The sequence below is a fragment of the Manis pentadactyla genome, chromosome 9 (genome assembly GCF_030020395.1).
Source record: "Manis pentadactyla isolate mManPen7 chromosome 9, mManPen7.hap1, whole genome shotgun sequence".
Taxonomy (NCBI): Eukaryota; Metazoa; Chordata; class Mammalia; order Pholidota; family Manidae; genus Manis; species Manis pentadactyla.
The window spans coordinates 111,336,346-111,359,640 of record NC_080027.1 but is presented as its reverse complement, the minus strand read 5'-3'; the positions used below and the strand labels follow the sequence as shown (position 1 = coordinate 111,359,640).

Here is a 23,295-nt window from a genome sequence, read left to right as displayed (position 1 = left end):
AATATACTTTAATTGTGGATAATGAATCTGGAAATAAAAACAAAAAAAAAAGAACCAACTATAAAAGCCTTAATATACTCTTGGTTCTGTAAAAGACCCTAAATTTCCCACTATAGCATTAACAAATGGCAATTACGCCTTCCAAAGAAAATATAATTCTTTGTGGAATTGACAGCTCTGCAACTGGTCATGTCAAACCACTTAAATTGGAAAGGACTGGAAAAATGGCAATTCAGGTCAAGATTCTTATCACATTTTAATTCCCAAGAGCTAACGAAGTTACCTTCTACTATAGCTCTTTATAGGCCTTTCCTATGCAGCATTTGAAGAATGCATTCAAGCTTCCACAATAACCAGTTCTCAAGACTTTAGGAACAAAATGAAAAACCTTGCCTTTTGTGTGAGCCTTCCTCTACCTTCTTTATAGTTCAAATACAGCTTACCTGCACTGCCACATTCTGCTTTCCTGTTTCCTGTAACTTTTCTAAGGTGCATTTCTTGGTTTCTGTTTTCCTCTTGTTGTTGTCCTTCTTTCCATCATTCTTAGTTACAGTTATTCCTTTGCTATAGTCCCTTCTCACCTCTTTGGGAGGAAAACTTCTTCCTTGGTCTCTGTTCACTTCTCGTGGCTTAATGTTCTCTTTGAAGGTGACCACTGGTTTCTCTCCTGTGTCACAGTTGTTGCTTAGACTGCGGCCTGTAGACAGCACTGATTTCAGTCCTGGGTTCCCGTCTGCAGCCAGTGACTCTATCATGGATGTTTCTTGCAGAATGAAGTTCTCTTTGGCTTCACTGGGGTCTTCCAGTATTAACTCTGGGATTTCTGTATTAAACAATAATTTCCCTACCTCATTTTCACACTGAATCAGCCTAAAAAAGTAAAAATAAATCCATATATGAAAAACATGAACCCAAAAACCAATGATAATTGACCTGTGAATGGATCCAACAGTCAATACATTCCCAGCCCTAAAAACTTGGAAACAGCAAGATATAACAGTGTGTATTTAGGTAACAAAAAAGTAGTTACGGAGAAATTCAGATTCTTACCACACTTAATACCACAACACATTCCATGCCCTTTAAATATTTTCTAATAATTAGAGTTATATTTACTGAGCATGTTTTAAGTATAAGGCACAAGGCTAGGTCTTTAAAGTAGCTATCTATAATTTCTATATTATAGGTGTGAAAACTGAAGCTCAGAAGTAGTAAGTTCACCTTAACATGCAAACATTTAAGTTCTCGCAGTATGACAGCAACCTAAATACAAAAATGAATATGAAATAGTTACTGCTATGCAAAGGTTACAGTCAACTTGGGAGATCCTAAGGACACACTCCCAGGAAAATGGCACAACTAGAAACTGAAGTCAAACCCATCTGACTCTAAAACCTGTGCCCTTTCCAATACACCAACTACCACATTTGCTTGGTATTTAACCAACCACCAGCACCGTCCTGGTCTGTCCAGATGGAAACTGACCACCATCTCACTATCAATACAAATCACTACAACTGTGAACATACAATTTAGTTAGATTGACAAAGATGGTCACAAACTGGAGCAGAAATTCATGATAAACAAGGGAGACAAGGCCAATTTCTCTACAACAGGCAGTGTAATGGGAAGACATTAAATAAGGAGTATACTTATGATCACTAGAGTCACAGTTTGATGTTATGTTACCAACACTCGACTTAAGAGTTTATAATCAACAGCATTATACCAAGCCTGAAAAACAGCGGTGTGTGTGCGTGCGTGCGTGTGTGTGTATGTGTGTATCTGATGAAGAATACCTTGGTTGATTATCAGCGATCCACTTGCCTACAGAGATCAAGCGCTGCTGCCGTATTTGTCGTTGCTGACCCTCTTTGTCTCCGGTAATACCCTGGTGGCCTTTGGAAAAATCCAAGTTCCTAAAATTGATGTAAGCAAATTATAGAAAATTAAACTGCTAAAGATATTTCCAGGCAACTAAGTTCCCCTAATTAACTTCAATGGCTTCAGATTTTCCACACAGGCTCACTGTTTGATGTAACCAACTGCATTTGTTTGAATTTTTACTTCCAAAAATTTTAAGTACAATGAAACAAAGCAGAAAAAACAATATACAAATTCATTACATTAACATATCTTTACTTATATTTCACTAATTGAGATCTCAAATAAATCACAACCTTTTATTAGGAAAGACTGTTTACTGTGAGAATAAGATTTTCATTAACACTTACCTTGCATTCTAAGTAACTGGGTTGGAATGACTATGGCAATGCTAAGGGTCTCTGAGATGCCTATTCTAATGAATAATATTAATCTGTCCACTTTAAGGTGGCCCTATCTAAATCAGAAGTATGTAAATATCATCAAGTATACAGAGCAAAAAACGTATTAACATTCAAACTCAGTATACGTTTTTTTTTTCATGTCTAAGAATTGCAGGTAGTAGGCTGGATGTTGAAGACATAAAGATAAATGAGAAATAGTCCCTACCTTAAGGAACAAATAATTGTGATGAGTACTATGATAAGAACTATGCAAAGAATAAAACAGTATAGTAATTAGTTCCTTCGATAAGCTCTGAAAGGTTCATGGAGTGATATCTGAGATAGACCTTAACAGGTATGGGTAAGTGCTTACAGGTTGGTACGGGAAGGGCAGAAGAGGAAAAGGGAATGTTCTAGGCATAGCATGAATAAGATCTTGAAGCAATAAAAATAGTTACTTAGGAATAGGACACAGTGAACAAACAGTAGGTATAAGCGTTAGAGAAGAGGAGGGTACAAGAAGCAGAAAATATAGCTGAAAAATTAAGCAACAGATAGTGATAGAAAAATACGGGTGGAAAACTGAAGCACTTGAACATCAAGTTAAAAAAGATACTGAAACAACTGGGGTGGATAACTGAAGTTTTCCTGTTAGTAATGTGACATCATCAGGCCTATACTTTAAAAATACCATTGTGAAAGCTGGATAGAAATGGACTGTGGGAGAAGGACTTGAAGAAGGGAGATTGATTAGAAAGCTTTTTTATATTCCAGCTAAATGGAGATAAAAGCCTGAACCATAGGGAAATAAATGGGAGAAGGTGGAACTGAAATTTTAAACACAGAATTTATAAACACTTAGTGAGAAAGTTTAACAGAAATAACCAATTTTTAGATTATTTAATTTAGATTACATTAATTAGATTAATTAGATTATCCTGTGTGGATAATAGCACACAGATAAAACAGAAAGAAGATCGTTCTTATGCTGACCAAAATGGAAAATGTAAGCTCATTTTTGGTCATGTTAAAGGTCTGAATGCATAAGGCAGATCCGATTGCTAGAAATCTGAGTCCAAACTCCAAAAGAAGTCAGCAGTGAAAATTTTGGACTTCTATCCATGAGATGAAAGCTTATAACAAAGGGCTGGATTTGATCTCCAGGAAGAATGCAGAAAGTGGGGAAAAAAAAAGCAAGGGAAAAAGACAAGATCACTCATTTTCTGAGGCATGTAGTACAAAAGAAGGAGTAAAAGAGGCTGAGCGTTGAGGGTAGGAGAAGAGTGGTGTCACAGAGCTAAGAAAAAGAAGGTTTCACAACGGAAGGGGATCAACACACTCAACCCTACAGAAAATTAGATAGGATGAAACCACAAAGAAGCTAATGGAATCTGGTAGCTAGGAGAGCCCTGAAAGTTTAGTTGCAGTAGGCTGAGAAATGACTGAGAGTAAAGTAGAGTTTTAGTAAGGTTAGCCCATACTACTATTTTAGGAAGTCTGATGATGAAGGGAAAGATAGGGCAACAATAGAGAAAGGTGGGGTTGTGAACTTAACTTTTCAAAAACAATAAGGCATATCTGAATGTTACCAGGCTAAAAGGAAATTTTCGTTTTGTTAAAGTAATTAAAAGATACTAGAAATACAATGCAGAGAGAAAAACAAATGGAGCAAGGTTCTTGGGGATACAGGAAGGGATGGGATCAAGGGCACATATGAAAGCATTAGACTTGAAAAGGAATAGAAGTTATTCCTCTGAAAGAGGAGGAAGAGAAAAGGATGACTGGAAAAACAATGCTTTATTATTATTGATATATATGTCAAGCAGTAAGTATCCTTTGGTTTACTTTTGGTTCCCATTTTTGAAACTTTCCCTTTTATTTCAAGAAAAGTATAAAAGGTAAAATTCAATGACAAAGTGTCACTTGGGAGAAGCAGTTTTCTTTTCCTCCGTGTTTCTTAAAGCACTCAGTATCAGCATTACCCAGGATTTAAAGGCATGACATATACAAATCCATTTCACATCAAAAAACTTTCAATATTAGTTGTTATTATGAAAATAAAACATAGCTGGAATAGATCAAGGTTCTTCTACACCCAAGCCCAATTCATTTAAATACAGCATTCACTGACAAAGAAATAAATCTACTGCCACCCACCTGAAAGAAGGTCTCAAAGCCAAGAATCCTTGTAACTCAAACTCCTCTGGAAGTGGTGTAGCTAGAGAAGGGAAGAATTCAAGATTTGTAAATACTTTAATTAAAATACAGCATATTGCTGCTCACTTATCAGAGAAAATGAGTATCTTTTTACAAAAATAAGCTACCTCTAATGCTCATAGTTCTCTGCTCTTCTTTAGAGTAATCCTAATAAAATAACTTACCTGTCTGATACTTGCATGCTATCTCTGAGCGCCAGAGATACTGTCTGAATGAATACTCAGCTACTACTCAGTGCTGAGGAGAAGGGTACAATGGACTTTTTTTCAGCAGTCTTACAGATTTACAGCCTCAGATAATCCCAATGTTAAGATTATCTTCTTGTTATCAGAGTAGTCAATAATAACACTGGGAGTTTGTAAGAAATGCAGAATCTTGAGCACTATCCCACATCTAATAAATCATATACTGCATTTTACATCCCAGGTGATACATTTGCAAATTAATACTTGAGCAGCATTGATCTAATAAAAGAAAAATATTCAGAAAGGAGTCAACTACAGATTGTTGAGTGCAGGATTATTTATAATGGAGAAAATTTTTAAATGGACAATGATTAAGTAATGGTATATCCACAGGACAGACTATTATGCAGACAGGTAAAAATCATTTTTCAACATGTTTAAAATGACAAAGCAAAGTGCTAACAATATAACATTAAATTTAAAAAGCAGGTACAAAGCTTTATCTGATACCAATTTAATGCAGGTGTGTGTATATACACGTTAAAAAAAGGCCCAAGGAAAATACACTATCATGTGAACAACACAAAGTATCTCTGTATGCAAGAACTACAGATGACTTCCATTCTTTATGTCTGTATGTCCCAAATGCTCTGATAAAAAGGTATTACTTCCACAGAGCAATGTTGTTCACATTAGTTTCTTTTACTTATTTATTTATTTTTATGGAAGTATGGTTGATATTCAGTATTATATTGGTTTTAAGTATACAACACAGTGATTCAACAGTTACACACCACTATTAAATCCTCATCCCAACTAGTGCAGTTTCTGTCAACATAGAAAGATGTTCCAGAATCATGATATATTCTCCATGCTGAACTTCATCCCCATGACCAACTTTTATTACAACTGAGGTTTGGGGGGGATAAAGAGGCACACAATCACATTAGCTTCTTTTACAAATAAAAATGAGGAGGAAGAGAAGATGATGGAAAGAATCTGAAGGTATTGCATTCTCTGCACTATGATTCAAATGTACCTACACAGAATAAGCTGCTGAAAGAGCTGGAAAAATATTACCTCTACTTCTATCCACTTACTCAGTGTAAAGTTGAGACTCACTTCTGATACACTGAATTTAAAGTCAAACACTTAACAATAAAAATGTGTTTTTTACTATTAGTGATGGAGAACAATGTCAGCCACATAAGGTTAAGACAGTCCTTACCATTAGTGCTTGAAAGATCCTCTTCATGGGGATGGAAACTATTTAGAAGAGAAATTAGCCAGGGCCAAATACTGTAAATTAAAGAGAGAGTTCAGATTTTATTTTAACACACAAGAAACCAAAACGTTAATAAGCCATGAAAATGTTTTCTATAGGACCTAAACTTTATGTATTTTTCCCTTGCTTCAGCATTTTAAAGGCTGTATGATTTCCTGAAACATATTTTCAAAGATATCTACATAAAAGATACACCAGTAGGGTCATATTTCCATGATAGAGCCCTACTAGTGTAGACCACTCCCCCGCTCCTAATGTAACAACTAGTGAAAACAATTTGACAGTTTTAAACACTGAAAATTGGTATTTACTAACTTTGACTAGAGAAACAACATATGCTTTTACAGAACTTTCACATACATTATTATCAGTTGTACAACCCACAGCTAGTTCTTAACCTGTTACAGGGTATGATTTATACCATAGCCAACTCACATTCTGTTTAAAGTAATGAATATGCCTTTTTATAAGAGAAAAAAGTCTACACATTGCAACATGTTTCCTTCTAAACTCTGTTTCCTTATACACAGTTAATTTTTGCAAAAGTTTGTGAAATATTATTTTAAATATTTAAGTAAAAATATTAAGACTAATCATATTCTACCTAAGGTAATATATTAAGCTTTTCTTAGAATTTATGACAACCAATGTTGGTGAAAAATGTGCTTTAAAAGAAAGCTAGGAAATACTGCATGACCCAGTATTTCTACTCATGGGAACCTACCCAAAGAAAACAAAATCACTAATTCAAAAAGATATATGCACTCCTATGTTTATTATAGCATTATTTACAATAGCCAAGATATGGAAGCAATCTAAGCATCCACTGATAGATGAATGGATAAAAAGATGTGGTACATATACACAATGGAATATTACTTGGCCATGAAACAGAATAAAATCTTTCCATCTGTGACAACACGGACGGATCTGGAGGGTATTATGCTAGGTGAAATAAGTCAGACAAAGAAAGACAAATATCATGATTTCACTTACATGTGGAATGTAGAAAAAAACAAATGAACAAACAAACAAAAAAACCAATAGAATAGACTGATGGTTACCACAAGAGAGGGCAACTGAGGGAAGTAATGAGTGAAATAGGTGAATGGGATTAAGAAGTATAAACTTCCAATTATACAATAAATTAATCCTGGAGAACTCAGAAAAAAAAATAGGGGGAAAAAAAAGCCTAGGCTGAGGGGCCCAGGCTACAGAAATGTATTTGATATAACTAATTTCACCATGGAAAAAAACTGGAATTTGACAACTGACAGTTCTGCACTTTGAAATATGGGAATAATCTACTTAAAAAAAAAAACAAATAAACATACATAAAAAAAACATATAAGGAAAGAAACATTGAAGAATGAATGTCCGCTATAAGCATTTGAGGATATAAAAATTACAAGACAGTTGAAAAAGAAGGCAGATCACAAGTTCTAGAGATCGAAAAAATTCTGAAAGTAGAAAGTGAAGATTATTTGAATATATATAAATTTTGAATTCACAAAGAGGGATTGTTTTTTCATTACTTCAAAGATATAAATGAAGATTATTACTTTAATGTATCAAACGTATAAGGAAAACCTCCAATTTTAAAATACCTCACACTACTCTTTAGTATGAATAGTATTGTAATTTAAGATGGAATGAAATACCTGCAAGAGCATAATTCTAAAGATCCTGATAATCTCATAGCAGGAAGGAGAAGAGTAAATGATAGAGAAGAAAGAAGAAAAAAATGTTTATAAATTAAACTATTCCTTTTGGCTGAATATCCATGACAAGAAATGGGAACACACAGAACAGGCCAAAAAGGTCACTGTTTAGGAACAAACAAAACAAAACAAAACAAAACAATCAATCCCTGCCCATAAATATAAGCAAATACAAAACACAGAATTATTTTTTCATAGCATTGCTGATACAGGTTATTGAACAACAACAAAAAAAAAAGCAACACAAGTTTGGGTTCTAAAATATAGAAGAGAAGGAAAATTGTATAGCCTCTAAATCAAGAAATGAGAATCTTGTGGAATGAAGCAATGTCTCAAAGTATGAATTACTTAGTAATACAGACATTGACACAGGAAGGAGACGTGTGGTATGCCATGCTATGCTCTAAATACTACCCATGAGAATGTCAAAATTGATGGAGCTTACAGGTTTGGTTTGAGGGGAAAAAGAAAAGAGAATTACACAATATAGGGATCACAGCGTCTTAAATGTGGCTAGGCGACTACTAGGTTGTGACCTTGGTCAATGTGTAGATGTTGAGCCACAAAACAGAAATTTCAGAGATTCTCCTTATACCCATCATCAAAATATGTATGGGAGGAACTTCCTACTCACTACAACGGCTTATTGGAAGTATTTATTCCTATAATCAAAGGTAAACTGAAAGCTTTCATTTGTCTTTGTAAAATCAGTAGTTCCTAGAACTGTGTCAGAATTATTCTGAGTAGAGATTACAGAGTAAATGAGAGAGCCAAAGTAACTTACAGAAATCTATGCTTAAAACAAACAAATGTAATTTAAATTGGGTATTACTGTAAGGAAACATCAAAAGCTCACAGAAAGAAAATGGAAGAAGCAAAAATCTCTTCCCTTCAACTCCTAAACAGAAAATTGGAGCATACTGTACTGGGTTCATTTCAATTTCATTTTGAAATATAAAAATATCTTTTCCCCAGGATGGCAAACAGGAATAGAGGGAGCACACAGGAGTCAGAAATCCTTAAGACTGTAATCAGATGAAGAACTCAAACAAACAAATGAAAAGCATACAAAGAGGTCTTCAGTTCAATTTCCAGAGAGTAGGTGGAAAAATACAGTCTTCCATTGTTTAAATGTTGCATTTTAGAAAACAGTTTCTACATACATATCTTTGAATATCAAACAAATAAAACATACAAGCTAACAAGAAATTCTCAGATACTTACTACTGTCTTTCATCTACCACTGCCTCCTGAAAGATCCTGGGTCTGAGTCTCAGCCAGTCCATGGAGACCTTGACTGCAGGAAGGGGATAGGTGCTGTAGGACTCCTCCTGAGACTTGTTCCGGAGAGGACACTTGCACAGGATGCCAAGAAAAGACACTTAAAGAAAAAGTGTATTCAGAAAGCATAAGACACTTGAAACTTTGAACCACTCCAAATTAAAAGTATCATGAGCTTTCTGCTGTATCCTACTTAGCTTACAGCTTCTTTCTAAAAAAGGCATTTGCTTTCCCATGTTAAAATGTTGTAGATACAGTTGATGAGGGGGTGGTAGCAGATAAAAGGAGAGATAAAAGGAGAGACCTAGGGTTGAGGCCTCCCATGTCAATATTAAGAAACAGAGGACACATTTTTGTCACTAATGCTTTGTTACAATGATGAAGATGCCTAAGTATGCTTTCCAGAGAAAATGGCACAGGAAGTTAAATGATTTAATACTCACTGAAGAGGGCCAGTAACTGTGTCCAACACAACTGTTCATCTTGGCTATAACTATGCTGCTCTGTTTCATTGCTAAAGTCACGAAGGTGATGAAGTTGAAACAGGTTAATGACAGTGACGTGAACTAACTGCTGAGAGTTGAAAGCTTTTTGGAATAACAGCCTCTGTAAAAGAAGACAGGAATACTACATACATTATCTACAACAGGAGCCATCTTCAAGATGAAACTGGCAGTCTGCATGTAGAGCCACAGGCCTAACAGTAGAGTTACAGATGAGTAAACTGTTCCACTCTTAATCCCAGTATTTTATTTCTAGCCTGATGTTTCTCCTGCTGACTCTTTGCCTTGAAAGGAATTAACCCAGATACCATGGAGTTGTTTAAGCTGTTTCTTACAATATATTTTTTTTCCCTGAGAAACTATATATATTTTTAATATGACCTGAGAAAAAAGTTTTGGGGGGATCCATCAGTAAATGTATACATCCTTAATCCATTAGTAGTTGTTTTGTAAGAGGTGCATACACATTAAAATATTAAATTTGAGCCAATGAGTAGAAAGATGCGCATAGTGAAAAACAAATTTCAAACAAAATGACTGAAAAATATGTTTTTGAACTCTTGTTATTTAACATATGACTTCCAAATTTGTCATAAAATTTACTCTTTCAAAAGCCTACCACATTTAAAGAAACTTATTTATAAACAAGGTATATATCAAGAACACACTCTAGAACACAGGGTAAATGATACACTAAAACACTTCTACAAACTATTACACTGACATTTTCCCCTATTAGCTAAGTACATGCATCATCAAACTTTCTTTTACCTAATAACTATGTGTTCACAACAAACAGCTATAAGGAAAAATTCACCTACTGACTCAACTTAACCACCCTTCTACCTGAATATCTGCAGAAGCTTAAGATTATTCATACAAAAAATATTTTTCAAAGGCAAGTTCCTATCAAAGTTGATAGCTACTAGAGATGACACACTGATTTCACCCTACACATCAGCCATAGCCATCTTCCCTTCCTCCTCAGGGAACATCTTTGGAAACAGTAAGGGGTTCACTGTCACTAGCCTTATGGCGGGCAAGAACCTTACTTACAGTTCTACCAACTGTGACAAGAGATCCTACCATCTTAGAAATTTAGAGCTGCCTTTGTCCAGTCTATTGAGGGTTTTTTTTTTCCTATTTAAATCAGGAATCTGAAATATCCAGAATAAGCTCTATGATTCTGTTACCAAGATCTTTCATACTATCATTGGAGGAAATCACAATTCCATTCCACTTTACTCTTCCTCATATCTCTCAATCTCCTTGCCATCTGCCATTCCAGTACATACATCTAGAATGCTGACTCCTTTTCCAAGGGCTTTTTCTTTCTTCAAAATGTCCTGAAATCCTCTCTCTTCTCCAGAATTCTCCCTAACTACTTCTTTTATATCTACATCCAACTTCTAGATAAGCTGACCATTTATACAAATGCATGATACTGTCATAAAATGAGAATACTAATTTGTGTTTTATAAAAAGCATTTTTCATAAGTATAATATAGCAATGTATCCCTTGTATCTATAAATCCACTGTCTTATTTTAGAAGACAATGTCCCAGAGAACAGAATCACAGCACTTGAAAGGATTTCTAGTGTATGCACAGAAGCATTAATGTATGAGTGCAGCCTAGTACTAGCAAAAGTTCATGAAGGTAAAGATTTTGTCTTATTCTCCCCTGTTGTCTCCCAGAGCCTAGAAAGTGCATGGTCCAGAGAAAATACTCAACAAACACTTACAGAAGGAATAACCCAGATCTTTAGAATGTGCAATTAATTATTCAGTTGTAATTCTGTAAAGTTTAGGTTGTACTGTAGTAAGTAGAGGGCTACTTTTTTGGTTACTCAAGGACACTTTCAACAGCAGTTGAGGAATATACTGAACTAAATACCATTAGGAAACAGCACATATTTAACATAAAAAAAGCCTTCCATCTCATTTCCTAAACTCTAGGCCTTAAATCCTTCAATGAGCCTAAACTTGGTAAATATTTTTGCTTAGTAGCTAAAGATTTCTAGTTAGACATGACACACTGAAGATTACATGTAGACGATACTAATTATCTACATATGCTTTAGAAATACTTTTGAATTATTTACTCAACTATGCTAAAATCTCACTTCAACAATGTTTTTCTGATGTTTCACTATTGGGTAAGTTTTAAAATAGATCTGCCTCATACCAAGTTTAAACTTCGGAGCGTTGAAATGGTACTTCAAAGTGGTTTTAGCAATTGTCCACATACACCCAACAAGAACCTCACATACACAAATATATACCTAAAGAGAACATTAGTGTCTGAGGTTGAACCTCAAATGCAAAATTGACTAAATTCTAAACTAGAATAATTTACATACAGGAGACCTCATTAGGGCAGGTTCCCCTTCCCTCCCCATCTAGGGAGTATATCTTTCATAGAACCAGAGATAGAAGCAATCTCAAGAGGTCACCTGTTCCAAGCCCCTGCTATTAAATAGGACTGCATCTAAACCACCCAAAAAAGATGGCTGTCAATCTCACTTTTAAGGTCTCAAAAGAGAGGACAGAATCCTCAGCAACCCCTTAATAGATTTTTACTTAAAGTCTTAAGATTCAATTTTAATTCTGACCTCAGGAAAGACAAAGATGTATTATTTTATTATAATTCTCCATATATCCGAAAACTTATAATTAAATTGTATAAACTTCTTCGTTATTTCCAAGCTGAATAGCCTTGTGCATTAAAAAGTTAGCTGTTCCTTTCATGCACCCATCTCTATATATAATCATGGATCACAAGAGAAACAAAACAGCACAGGGCTCTAGAAGCTTACTTTAAAACAAATTATTTCTACTATAGTTATTTAGTATAATCTCTTGCCAATAAAAAGTATCAACTGAGAAATGATTATCTGTTAAAAACTATTTCACACTGACTATATTTGGCTAATTTATGTCTCTGAATTCTCAAAGTTCTACAATCTCTAGATAGGAAACTTTTATAATACTTACAGAACTGTAAAACAATTAAGTATATAAATACCAAAAGTAATGAAGAAATGTAAAGTGTTCTCTGAGACTATCTTATTTACTACTGTAAATCCCAAAACAGTGACAAACAACAAAGGTTTGCTGAATAAATGAATTAAAAAGTTAGTACTTAATTTTGACTCCTCCCATATGTTATAAATTACATTGTATATTTTATATATTTATGTCATATATATTTTTTATGTATGTCATATATAAATATCTACTATTTTTATACATTTGACATATATATTTTTTATAAACTAACTTAATACACTAATACCAAACCATTTTCATATATATAAACAGAACAAAGGCTACTTAATGTTATCTACTTACACAAACTAGTAAAATGCATTCTTGTTGAATGAAATTCTTAATTCTTTTCCTTTAAGCTAGAAGCTAGCTCAAATCCTGAAGAATCAAAATCAAAGTACAGTAAGAATAGTGAGCTCAGTTTGCAGAATGGAAATATCTATAAAGTAGGTAACAGAATCATATCTAAGAATATAGTACCCATCAAAAGTCTACTTTCAAAATTAAGAAAGAAAGAAAGGTGTTTGGTCTGAGAAGGAAGGAAGGAGTTGCTTTTTTTCCACTTTGATACTTTCTGCCGAATGGCAGCCAGTCTTTTGTTGCTATTGTTTCTTTATACAGACAGTACACCTTGGTTTAAACTGAGGGGATGCTGTATGTAAGATTTCTATATGCTTCCAATTTAACCAACAGTTCACAGTAATGACATAAAAATGAGATACGGGTAGCATCCTCCAAATCTTGTACTTCCTGATTAAGATAAAACATCTTCTGTTTTTGAAATCTAACCTTAAACTGCTCTTCCAATTTCTCTCGAAGAGGGCTCAACTTTTCCAAGCTCTTACTCAGGTACACATGACCGTGGAATTTAATAAAGGCCTTGATGAAGTCAGAAACACCCCATTTGGTTTTCACCTCATCCCGGCTGAAATGAAAGAAGAACTTCATGAATCTTAAGCAGCAAAATGGCTAAAACCTCTTAAAGGAGGTTTTGGTTTGCAAAACACATTATTTTAGCACCTGGTACACAAGGAGAGAATTCTGCACCTGACTAAATTTTTAACTGCAATACACTCAGATCAGTATTCAGCAGGCTGTACTTCTCTACTAGGGACAAATCAGATGCCGACTGGTCAAAATTCAGCTACAACTACACAAAAAGCTATTACAATATCTCTGTATGTTTAGAAATGAGGCGAATATTAATGAGATGCATAGGTAACTGTTCCTAGTGTGCCCAAAGTTCAGGGGTGAAGGCTACCAGGTTATGTAAAGTCTTGGAAAAAAGCCAACCCTACCTTTCCAGTGCTTTAGAAAGTGCCTTTTGTAGATTAGTGGAGGCAGCTGGGAAAGGAAACTTCACAGCAATGCTTCTGCAGTAGTAGAAAATTGTGGTCAGATGGTCTCCTTTGGAAGAGGCTAAGATAGCCAACTGATTATAAGGCTGGCCTAGAGGAGGAAAGTTAAGATTGCAAAGTAACCCAAGGTGAACAAAGTCTTGCTATCAGTATACAGACGATCAGTTTTTAAACCTTTACATTAATAATGGGGAGTTTTAAATAAAGTACATCTTATGACTGCATTACAACTGGGCATAATGTAAAGCAGCACACGTCAGAGATAGTACATACTCGGTTTAGGTTAGTAAGTCATACAATTAGAGCAGAGAGCACTCTATGCTCAAATAAGACTTCACAAAGGGCTAGAGAGCAAATATTTTTGGCTTTGTTGGCCAAAGTGTCTCTGTCACAACTACTCAACTCTGCAACTGTAGTGGGGAAGTAGCCACAGACAACATGAAACAGTGGGCCCCACTGTCGCCCTGCCTGAGACCCTTTCAAGGGGCGTCTTTGCCAATCTAAAGATACTCCAGTGTGGGTAACAGGAATGACTTACATCACCAAATATTTGCTGTAATTGCCTTAATTCAAGAATCACTGATAATGCCTATTTTGGGGCCATCACAAGACGAAAGTACTATCTTTTAGGCAATGAGAGATAATTTTTCTAGGAGGGAAGTAGTGGTATTACAGAGATAATTATTCTTCAAGTAATAAAGGAAGCCAAAGTAACTATTTTAGATCACATTAGGGGATATTCTATTTATATTGCTTTACTGGCAACAATAATCTTATTTTGAAAAATTCACTCCCAGTTATATAGAATGTACACTTAAAAGGAAAAATATGACAACCAACACCAAAACTCACCATCTTTTGCTTTCATAAAACTTGAAAAATGAGCCTTGAGCTATTTTCCAGTTTATTGTGAAGAATAAACTATCAGGGCCAACCCTAGGTTGACATGAGAGGCCCACTCACCATTAGAGGGGACAAGCTGAGCTGCATGCCTATAGTAGGACTCTGCCTGGCTGGTCTGGTTTCTGTAGCGAGCTGAGAGGAAGAAAAAGAAAATTTAAGTTTAAAAACAAACAAAACAATCAGTAGGGTAATATTTCCATAACAACTATTGTTGTAATTCTAAAGATAATAAACACATTAAAATTAATTTAAGGTCATTAAAAATAGAAACTACTTTAAAGCAAATTAACTATAGGATTATGTGTGAATTGTCCACCTGGCCTTTCCTACTTGGGACATTCAGCATGTAACCGATTTTAAAGCTTACCTAGCCCCCATTTTCAGGTCCTCCAGTGTCATCGTCACCAGCTCCCACTATGGACTATGCTGGTGACCTGGAGCCGGCCCACAAGAAGGGGTGAGTTATAAGGCACTTAAAAACAAAACAAAACAAAAAACACTATACAATATGATCTTGAAATTATGTATTTCTTCAATATCCTATAAAGAGATTTTGAATAATGCCTCATACCTATTGAAATATTAAGTATGTGTGTGCAAAGAAAACACTGAAAGCCCAAACAACCTAAATACACTATTTTTTGAATCTCCCTGCAGAATTTGATGCTTCTCTGCTGTGACCCTCATGAAGACAATGAGTTTACAACATCAAGAAATCTAAAATCTTTTAACTTAAAGAAGTAATGTTCTCCATTCCTTGTTACTTGAGGACAGTTAAAACATAATCCTATAGTTAATTTGTTTCACAACCTTTTTAGGTCACTTAGAGGAATGAACAAGAATAAATAAGTTAAATGACATTCCCAGATAAAATATATAAAATGGAAATACAAATTTAACCATAAAAGAAAACAATTAAAAATGAGCTTTTAATGCACTGGGAGGAAGGAAAAGGTGGCAATCTAGCCTCAGAAGGAGTAATTTATAAACCCTGCAGTTCCAAAAGAATACAGACTTTTAATTTACAAATTACGGCACCACTTTTAAAAATTGAGTTTTGATTATACTTTGCTGTTTATTATTTGCCTACATCTCCATAAATCTGAATAAAATTTAAATCTTAATATGAAAGTTACTTCCTTCAAGATCCTTTGCCATTCCCAAAACAGAGAAAATCTAACTTCCTTAAATTACATTTTATAGCTTCCTCTGATGACAATCAAAATTGTGTCTGAATGCTCAGTTTAAAAGAAAAGTGTCCTTTTATGACTACTCCAAAGAAAGGCATGAATGTATTACCAACTCCTTCACACCAAAGGCTCACCAATGTCTCCAAGGTGGACGAGGCAGTGCTGGCAGATATAGGAACAGGAGCTAGACTGTGGCTTCACTATGGCGCTGGTATGCGTCTGTTTATTGCTGATAATTCCCAACTGGGAAGACTTCACACGGCATGGTAAATCTACATTAAACACTGTACACAGTTCTTGTAATAACTAAAGGAAAACATGAGCAAGATTTAATATTAAGTCAGAATTCATCAGTCAGAAGTGCTGTAACAATAGTTTGCATACTTAAACGTATTGCTCAATATCATATTTTGCTGAGACCTGGGCAAAGACTCAAGAAAATTATATAGTAACCTATCATAAAATAACCAGTATAACTAGTAAACTAGTAGCATTTATTACAATTCATCTTTTGAATTGTTAAGGTATTAAAGCAATCTAGGATGTACATCTAAAAGGAACAGCTGAGTTAAAAAGAAAAAAAAACTACTTGAATAAGGGTATGGTCACATTCAGCAAGCCAATTCCATGAAATTATCTGTCTATCACCTATCTATCTATCTAATCTATCATCTATCAATCTATCATCTATCTATCATCTATCTATCTATCTATCTATCTATCTATCTATCTCTATCAATCATCTATCATCTACCTACCTACCTACCTATCAATCAATCATTCCTCTTATAAACACACAAAACCTATTAAAGACTGGTTGGTTATAGCCAACGTGTTTGTATGACTTTAGGAGTTTCCTGAGATTTATTTTCTTAAGTCCTAGGTCACTTTATGTCTTTGTATACTCAACAAATCCCATGGCATTACAGATCTGGAAAGGATTTTTGACATTATGTAGACCATACATTCTTTTCCTCCTTTCTTTTGTAGTCTTACAGGATGAGCGGTTCCTCCTCCAGGACAGAGCAAACCCATTTCAATCTTTTGCCTCCTGCCTGTCATCCTCTTACTCTTTTATCTACTTTTAAATTCTCATGTATCTTTCCTGTGGCCTATAAATATCAAGTGTTACCCACAGAAAAAAACAATTAAAAAAAAAAAGGCAGAACCGAAACACCCCCCTCCTTGACCTAGATTCTTCCTCTAGCAACCTTCTGATGTCTGTGCCTCTTCTCAAACTCCTTCAGAGGAGTCCACAAGTTTAATACCTGCTTTCTCAATGCCTATTCACTCCTTAATCCAGTATGATCCAGCTCCCACACAAACTCTTCTTCCCATCCCACAATCTACAACTCTCTACTGAAACTGTTATAAATATGACAACTGGTTATCTAGTAAGCAGATACAATGGACATGTCTAGTCATCATCTTATTGGACCTATCTGCTGCATTTAAAGCAGCTGAGCTATAGTTGACCATTGAGCTTTTCTAGTTCTTTTATCTTGTCAGTCATTCCTTTTCAGTCTCCTTCATTTGAAGGATTTTCTCCTCCCACTTGCTCCCCAAGGGTTTCATTCCTGCCCCCCACAGACAGTTATTCACATTCTAGTTTTATTCATTCAAATATTTACTCACAAAAATATTCATTCAAGTATCTGGTTATTGTATCAGACATGATGGTATACAACAGAGATATAAGGGTGAATAAAATCTACATCCTTAAAGAGCTCACAGCCAAATGAGCAAGACAGGTACATAAAAGTAGGGGGAGATAAGGGAATGGGTGGGGAGGGAAGAAGGGAGATATATTAAACATTGTAGTAAGCCACCAGAATATTCTATACTTTAATAAACTTCATTCCCTAGGTTGATGTATTTGCCTCATTTTATTCTTTTGATAAATCAGTAGCAATACAGTATATGTACATATAAAGCTCCACTTTTTTTTCAGATGATATGAAAGCAAATATCAAATGATTTAAGTCAGAATTAGAAATATCACTGATTTATCACCATTCTCCTTGACATGCCCAGAATTCACAATACAAAATAGACACCCTGATGCAACTCACAAGGATTTTAAATGTTCCACCTGTTTCCTAAGATTAAAAACACCTCCATAACGGAACATAAATTCTGTGCACCCTTTCTCACTAAGCACAGGGATTTTCTATTTCATCTTTACTTACACTTGTAAACTTGTAATGGACAAGAAATTTGCTGACATAAAACTGGATAAACAAGTTAGTGCCTAAAATGGCTATAATCAGGAACTGTAAAAGGCAAAAAAGAAGTACAGGAAAGAAACAAAGAAAGGAAAACAAAAACAAAAACAGATGACTGTGGAGGATGGCAATAAGAAACACAACAAAAGGATAAAGAACTGAGTTCAGTAGGTACTGAAAGAACAAAAGGAAAACCTAGGCAAGGCTGAACATATATCAAGAAAAAAGAATGTTCACACAACATAAATCAAACATTCATAGTACAATGTCAGAATAAAATTTTTGCTTGAACCCAGAAGTTGTAGGTGGGAATACCAGAAAAGTTCAAGCTACCTCAAGGATTCTGGGTGAAGAGCATTAGTTGGTTCAGAGTCAGAAACAAGGTGGAATTGAAGAGAAACAGATGTTTCATAAGATGAATGGAACTGAATAAAACTGATGAATATTCTGTGAAAACTAGTACACTATTCCACTGCTCCTTAGCTCTTTACTAGGAATGGAAAACTAACTATGAAGGTAGAAAATATCACATTTTAAATCACTACAGGAACTTAGTGTTTTTTATGGCTCCTGTAAGAACTACTGTTTTGTTCTTTGATGTTTTACAAAAAAAGACAGCAGAACGTTACATCTTTTATCAGGAATTTGGTTCTCACTTGAGGCACCATGCTTTAAGTGATTAACAAAATGATAACTAGGAAGTCAAAATCATCTTCACAGAAAATGTAGCTGAGGTTAAACATGTACCATTCTCTCCTCAATCCACTCCAATCAGATTTCCATCCCCACCACTCTACTGCAGTCACATTTCATTAAATTCAAGATACCAAAAATTATAAGATGAACTATTATTTTATATAACATGGAGGGAAAAAAATCTGCCAATAAAATGGCAACTTACTGTCTTTTGAAACTTATCCCTATTTCAGAGACGTTAAAAATGAAAAATATTTTAGAAATGAAGAAATATATATTCACTGATTTCACTGATGACTTTCATACCACAAGTGTTACTGGTCACTTCTTAAACATCTTACTTGACTTCTTAGCAGCACTCAACAGGGCTGATCACTCCCTCTCCTTATTGAAATGCTTTTTCTCTTGGTTTCCAAGGCAGCAATCTCTGACTTTCTATTTCAATGGTGGCTTCTTTTGTGCTACCCAGACCTGTGGCTTTATATACCAAACACTAATGTCTGACTAAGTCAGAATTCTTTACTGTAATCATAAAATTTACTCTGGCCCTGACTTTTTCACTGAGCTCAAAAGCTAGTTTAGCCAATTACCCACTTGACATCTCCATTTAGATGTCAAACAGATATCTGTCTAATTTAACAGGGACAAACTGCTTTCTCCTCAATAAATGTAACAACAACTAGCTGCTTAATCTGATAACTTAAGTCATCTCCGACTCTTCCCTTACCCCGATGCCACACATCTAACCTAATCCATCAGAAATTTCTATTGGCTATCCTTCAAAACCCATCTACTACTACAGTAGCATTCTAAGTAGCTTCTATTCTTGACCCCTGCTTAATTTCTTCTCCACACAACATCCAGGGTAATTTTTTTTAAATGCAGTTCTTAACACATTATTTTCTTGTCTGCCCTCAAACGGCCTGCATGTACACTTGAGACTGAAATTCAAAATTCATCCTGGCCTGTAAGGTCATACAGTGATTTGGACTTGATCTACTTCCTCAATCTGGTGGCTTAATCTGTACTGCATGTAATCAAGGAAGATGTATGGAATTTGTTAGCAACACCATTAACTGCTGAAAGCTGAAGAAGAGCTTATTGATGCACATCCTACAGTAGTTTTATTTGCTCAACCATTGCCTATGGAACACAGGTAGGGAAAACCAATGCTTGTTATAAAAATTTCAAAAAGTAAATTTCAAAATTAGATTACCCATATAGTTTCCCTTATAAAACGGAGACATCTGAAATTGTCTTATTATTCACCTGTTTATAAAATGTTTTCACAAATACCATTCCCCCTCAATAAAAATGATGATTCTTGCTTTCTTTCTTACAGATCAGTTTTGATCAATGTCCAATTAAATCCTTGGAAATGTGTTACATGTATGTCACATCAGAAAAAAGGTTAAGAATCATCTTCCATGATGACAAAGCAATCTGTGTAATGGTTATTATAAAAATATATTGCAGAATGTTGGATGCCTTCCCTCTCTCCCCACCAGGGCCAGCTGTCATGAGTCCTTCCTTCTTTCCCTATTTCAGTTGTGTTCACAGTTCCACTCTATTGCATAGGGGAAGGAAAACAGATTTGAATCAGAAATGAGAACTGGAGTTTAAAACTGGACTATGTTTCAAAAACTTAAAAGCAATCAGAATGTGATGGAATCTGTCTAAGATGTTATAATAGGGAATGGAACTCAACAAAGCATAGCTGAAGGTGGTCATTAGGGAGAACAAAATACTGCTTTTGTTAATACCCCTGAGAGTAGGGACTACTCAATTAACGTATGGAGTCAAACTGTATATATAATTTTACTTCACAATTTTTCACTTAGTAACAATTTTCTCATCATATAAAACATCTTCCTATCATTTATTACAGTTTCATAAATTTCTACTTTATAGATACACTATAATATATTTAACCATCATTCTATTATAAGATATAGGTGCTATTTTGAAACTTCAAGATTTGAATTATAATATGTATTTATTCCCTTAAATACAACTAGTATTGTCATTAAGTATTCACTGATCTGTAGACCAAGAAAAAACTGTATTAAATAAATATAAAAAAACCTTGATAATTAAAAAAACTTCAAATTCAATGAAAGAACAACATGACAAACTGGAGAAAAAAGATGTCTGCCAAAAATAACAGGAAAAAATCAATACCCTTTACGTATAAAGAGCTCAGACAAATCACCATGGAAAAACCTGGGTCCAAATAATGAATGGGTAAAGAAATGAACAGATGATATCTAATAAGATATGAAAGTTCAACACTAGTAATTCACACATTGCATTTTGAATGAAAAATTATCTTTCATCTATCAAGTATAAGTGACTCACTTCACCATTCATTCACTTTTACTGAAAATACTTAACACTGGTGAGTGTGCGTCAAGACAGACGCTTGCATACACTGCCGGTGGAACTATAAAAACAACAATGTGTATCAACAGTATTAAAACTTCACTCATCCAGTGATTTTTCATTCACCATCCAATGAAGAATTGATCCTCAGGAGGTAATCGAACATTAGAGAAGATGTCTTGTACACAAAGATGCTTATCAAACTTTAACAATAAAAGGAAAAACTTACATTATGTTTCTGAAGTAGATACAAGATTGAATATTTACAGTATATATAGAAGTATAAAAATACCAAAAGGATATACATATTCAAATAGTATTTATCTTGGATTGGAGGACTAATAACAATTTTTTAATTTTTTCATAATTTACAAATTTCCTGAAATTAGTATGCATTGTTTTCATAATCAGAAAGCAAAAAAATTTATCTATCAATGAATATATCCATTTTTCTCTTTATTGAGACTAGATATTCCCTTGAAGGTAAAGATTGTCTCTTTTCCCTCTATACTCTACTTATCTAGCATTGTGCCTTACAAGTAGTAGGCTTTTAATAGCTACCTGTGGAATTAATTAATCTTTTAGTAACTACTTAAGGACTAGTTAGTGGCACACCACAATCCCTCTTTCCCAAAAAATCAACTTCTGCTAAAAGTTGGCACCAATTTGAAAACAAATTTTGAGATTAAAAACCATACTTGACTTATTCCAATGAGAAATGGTGATAAATGTTTTAATCTAAGTAAAACAAACTCTGCAAGATGATGGCTAATTATTTGAGAACTTCCAAAACAGAAAATCTTTTTTCTTCATTCAAAAAAAAAATAGTAAAACCAAAATGGAGCAGAAGTACAGGTAGGAATGGTCAAGTAGCAGCATAGAGAGAAAGGGCCAAAAATTGCTTCCAGTGCAAGATCCTTAAAACCTCATCCTGTCATTATAAGATGGGAATTTACATACATTTGGTCAATTAAATTATGAATGCTATTACAAATAGATGAGTGGCAATTTTTAACAGATTCTGCTTACAGTAAAGGAAATTCATTGTTCAGAAAGACTACTGGCATACCTCAGAGATTTGGTGCCACACCACCACAATAAAATGAGTATTATAATAAAGTGAGTCAGATGACATTTTTTGTTTTCCCAGGGTACATAAAAGTTATGTTTACACTGCACTGTGTCTATTAAGAGTACTATAGCATTATGTCTAAAAAACAATGTACATACCTTAAATAAAAAATACTCATTGCTAAAAAATGCTAACCCTCACCTGAACTCTCAGAGGGGCATAATCCTTTTGCTGGTAGAGGTCTTGCCTCCATGTTCATGGCTGCTGACTAAAGTGATGCCTGCTCAAGGCTGGTGTGGCTATGGCAATTTCTTAAAATAAGACAATGAGATTTGCCCATCAATCCACTCCTCCTTTCACAGATGATCTCTCTGCAGCATGAGATGGTGTTTGACTGCCTTTTGCCCACATTAGAATTTCTTTCAAAACTGGAGTCAATCCTCTCAAAACCTGCTGCTGCTTTATCAACTAAATTGGTGTACTATTTTAAATCCTTTGTCATTTCAACAACTTCACAGCATCTTTATCAGTAGATTCCATCTCAAGAAGCCACTGTCTTTGCTCATCCATAAGAAGCTTCATCCACTCAAATTTTATCCTGAGATGTAGCAACTCATCACATCCTCAGGTTCCATGTCTAATCTAGCTCTGTTGCTATTTCCACATCTGCAGTTACTTCTTACAATGAAGTCTTGAACCTCAGGAAGTCATCTATAAGGGTTGGAATCAACTTCTTCCAAATTCCTGTGAATACTGATGTTTTGAACTATTCCCATGAATTATGAATGTTCTTAATGGCATCTAGAATGAATTCTTTCCAGAAGGTTTCAATCAACTTTGCCCAGATCCATCAGAGAAATCACTATCTATGGCAGCTACAGGCTTACAAAATGCATTTCCTCAATAATAAGACTTGAAAGTCAAAATGACTCCTTGATCCAAGGGGCCACAGAATGGGTTG

The 23,295-nt window shown here is 34.7% G+C and overlaps 1 protein-coding gene across 6 annotated transcripts in view; it reads right to left on the bottom strand.

The window, feature by feature from the left end:
- The window catches only part of SMG7 (SMG7 nonsense mediated mRNA decay factor), a 77,644-nt gene that overhangs the window by 9,244 nt on the left and 45,105 nt on the right, over positions 1-23,295 (bottom strand). For 4 of the 6 annotated variants that reach the window (XM_036912572.2, XM_036912573.2, XM_036912577.2 and 1 more), the window contains 10 exons: positions 16,094-16,265; positions 14,830-14,901; positions 13,807-13,957; positions 13,298-13,433; positions 9,400-9,562; positions 8,900-9,056; positions 5,898-5,968; positions 4,425-4,485; positions 1,800-1,919; positions 444-870 (listed from right to left, as the gene is read on the bottom strand). In XM_036912572.2, coding sequence (XP_036768467.2) covers positions 444-870; positions 1,800-1,919; positions 4,425-4,485; positions 5,898-5,968; positions 8,900-9,056; positions 9,400-9,562; positions 13,298-13,433; positions 13,807-13,957; positions 14,830-14,901; positions 16,094-16,265 — 1,530 coding nt within the window. The remainder of the gene's footprint in view (positions 1-443; positions 871-1,799; positions 1,920-4,424; positions 4,486-5,897; positions 5,969-8,899; positions 9,057-9,399; positions 9,563-13,297; positions 13,434-13,806; positions 13,958-14,829; positions 14,902-16,093; positions 16,266-23,295) is intronic. The other 2 variants (XM_036912574.2, XM_036912576.2) reach the window with 1 other exon arrangement.